Source organism: Bison bison, unplaced genomic scaffold, assembly GCF_000754665.1.
Source record: "Bison bison bison isolate TAMUID 2011002044 unplaced genomic scaffold, Bison_UMD1.0 scf7180017864341, whole genome shotgun sequence".
NCBI classification, from domain to species: domain Eukaryota; kingdom Metazoa; phylum Chordata; class Mammalia; order Artiodactyla; family Bovidae; genus Bison; species Bison bison.
The window spans coordinates 6737804-6739474 of record NW_011494913.1 but is presented as its reverse complement, the minus strand read 5'-3'; the positions used below and the strand labels follow the sequence as shown (position 1 = coordinate 6739474).

Genomic DNA, 1671 nt, shown 5'->3' with positions numbered 1-1671 from the left:
GCCTCCTAACATGATTCAAATCCGTGCCTGGTGCTCTTAAACCCTCAGACCACATCCCGTTGTTTCTGACCTGGAGTTTAACTCAAGAAAGAAAATTTCAGGAGCATTTCTGAACTAGATGACTGGGGCAAGAAGGATTTTTACCTTCCGTCCTCATGGCAGGGAAAGATCACAAAAGCCGTCCTGTCTTTTGGTGGCCACCATGGAAAAGGTCACAGACTGGACACTTCTCTTCTACCAAGGTTTTGAAATTGCGAGCTCCACTTCCTCCTGCCCCCCTGCCACCCAAGGCCTCAGCTGTATAGTGCAGTCCTTCTTCCCACAGACCCCAAATCTCTTTCCAGACAAAAAAAAAAATGGCGCATTCAAACTGGGATATTTGGAAGGCATAGGCCAGTGTGGAAGGCCATTAGCACTGCTAGTCCTAGTGGGCTGGGGGAGGGGAAAATGCCAGAGTAATTCAGAAGGGGAGAGTCCTGCAGCCAGAGTTGCCTTGGGAGGAGCTATAGCCCTCAGCAGAGATGCAGACAGTCTGAGGAGACACTGCAGAGAGGCTGAGAAGAAATGTCTTCTCCTCACTGTCCCACGCCCTCCACTCTCTAGCCAGGGTTCCCAGTGGCTTGACCCAAAGTGAAGCCCACTGATGCACTGATCAGGGGCCCTCAGGGATAGGACAAGATGAAGGGTGGATCTGGAGGGGCACATGGAAGCCACCCAGCATGTCTCACTGATCCGTTGCCCTGTGGCAATCTTAGTGGCTTTAAATAGCCATTTTATCTTGCTCATGACCTTAGGGGTCAGGAAGTTGGGAAGGGCTCAGCTGGGTGGTTCCTCTGTGAGCCGTGGGCAGCCACTGAGGGGGGAGGGCTAGAGAATCCACTTCTAAGATGGTTCTCTCACGTGGCTAGAGCTTTGGGGCTCCGCGGTCTCTCACTCTCCACATGGCATCTCATTTTTGAGGCTTCCCCATAGACCTTAGACTTCTCACAGTTTGGTGGTCTCAGGGGACTCATGCTTCCTAAGTGGTGGTGGGCTTCCGAGAAGCAGAACGTGGATGCTGCCAGTTTCCTCACACCTGACTCTGGAAGCCGGCCCGCGTAACGTGCACCGTATTCTGTTGGCACAAGCAGGTTTCTGGGGGAAACCTGAACACTGGATGTTATTTCTGTCCTTCTCTAGGCTCATTTCACATATGTGCTTTCTTCACAGCGAAGTTGGCCTGTGATGACCAAATTCACGTTCTCAAGCAGCACAGACGCAAAGAACTGGAGACACGGCAAAAGCAGTATCGGTGAGTATTGGTGAGACCGAACAGCCATGGAGCCATGGTTTCTTCTGTCTCAGAGGCATAGCTCTGCCCACCACTTACAGCCATCAGTGTTGGTATGTGATGACCAAAGCACCAGATCCCTTCAATTCCCCTCAATACCCAAGCTCCACCTTACCACCACTCCAAGCAGAGATGGTGAAAGAGTTATGAAAGATGTGGAATCAACCATATTGACATTTGGAAGCAATGGGACAGCATTCTCTCACTTCCCATTGTAGGGATTATATATTATATTATATCTCAGTATAGCTGTTTTTCATGTTCACTTTTATTTATTTTATTTTATTTATGTGGCTGTGCCAGGCCTTTGTAGTACCACACAGGATCTTTGGTTGTGGCAT

The 1671-nt window shown here is 49.8% G+C and overlaps 1 protein-coding gene across 1 annotated transcript in view; it reads left to right on the top strand.

Annotated features, from left to right (window-relative positions):
- Positions 1-1671, top strand: part of ALOX5 (arachidonate 5-lipoxygenase) — a 51888-nt gene that overhangs the window by 7016 nt on the left and 43201 nt on the right. The window contains exon 4 of the mRNA XM_010854516.1: positions 1210-1291. Coding sequence (XP_010852818.1) covers positions 1210-1291 — 82 coding nt within the window. The remainder of the gene's footprint in view (positions 1-1209; positions 1292-1671) is intronic.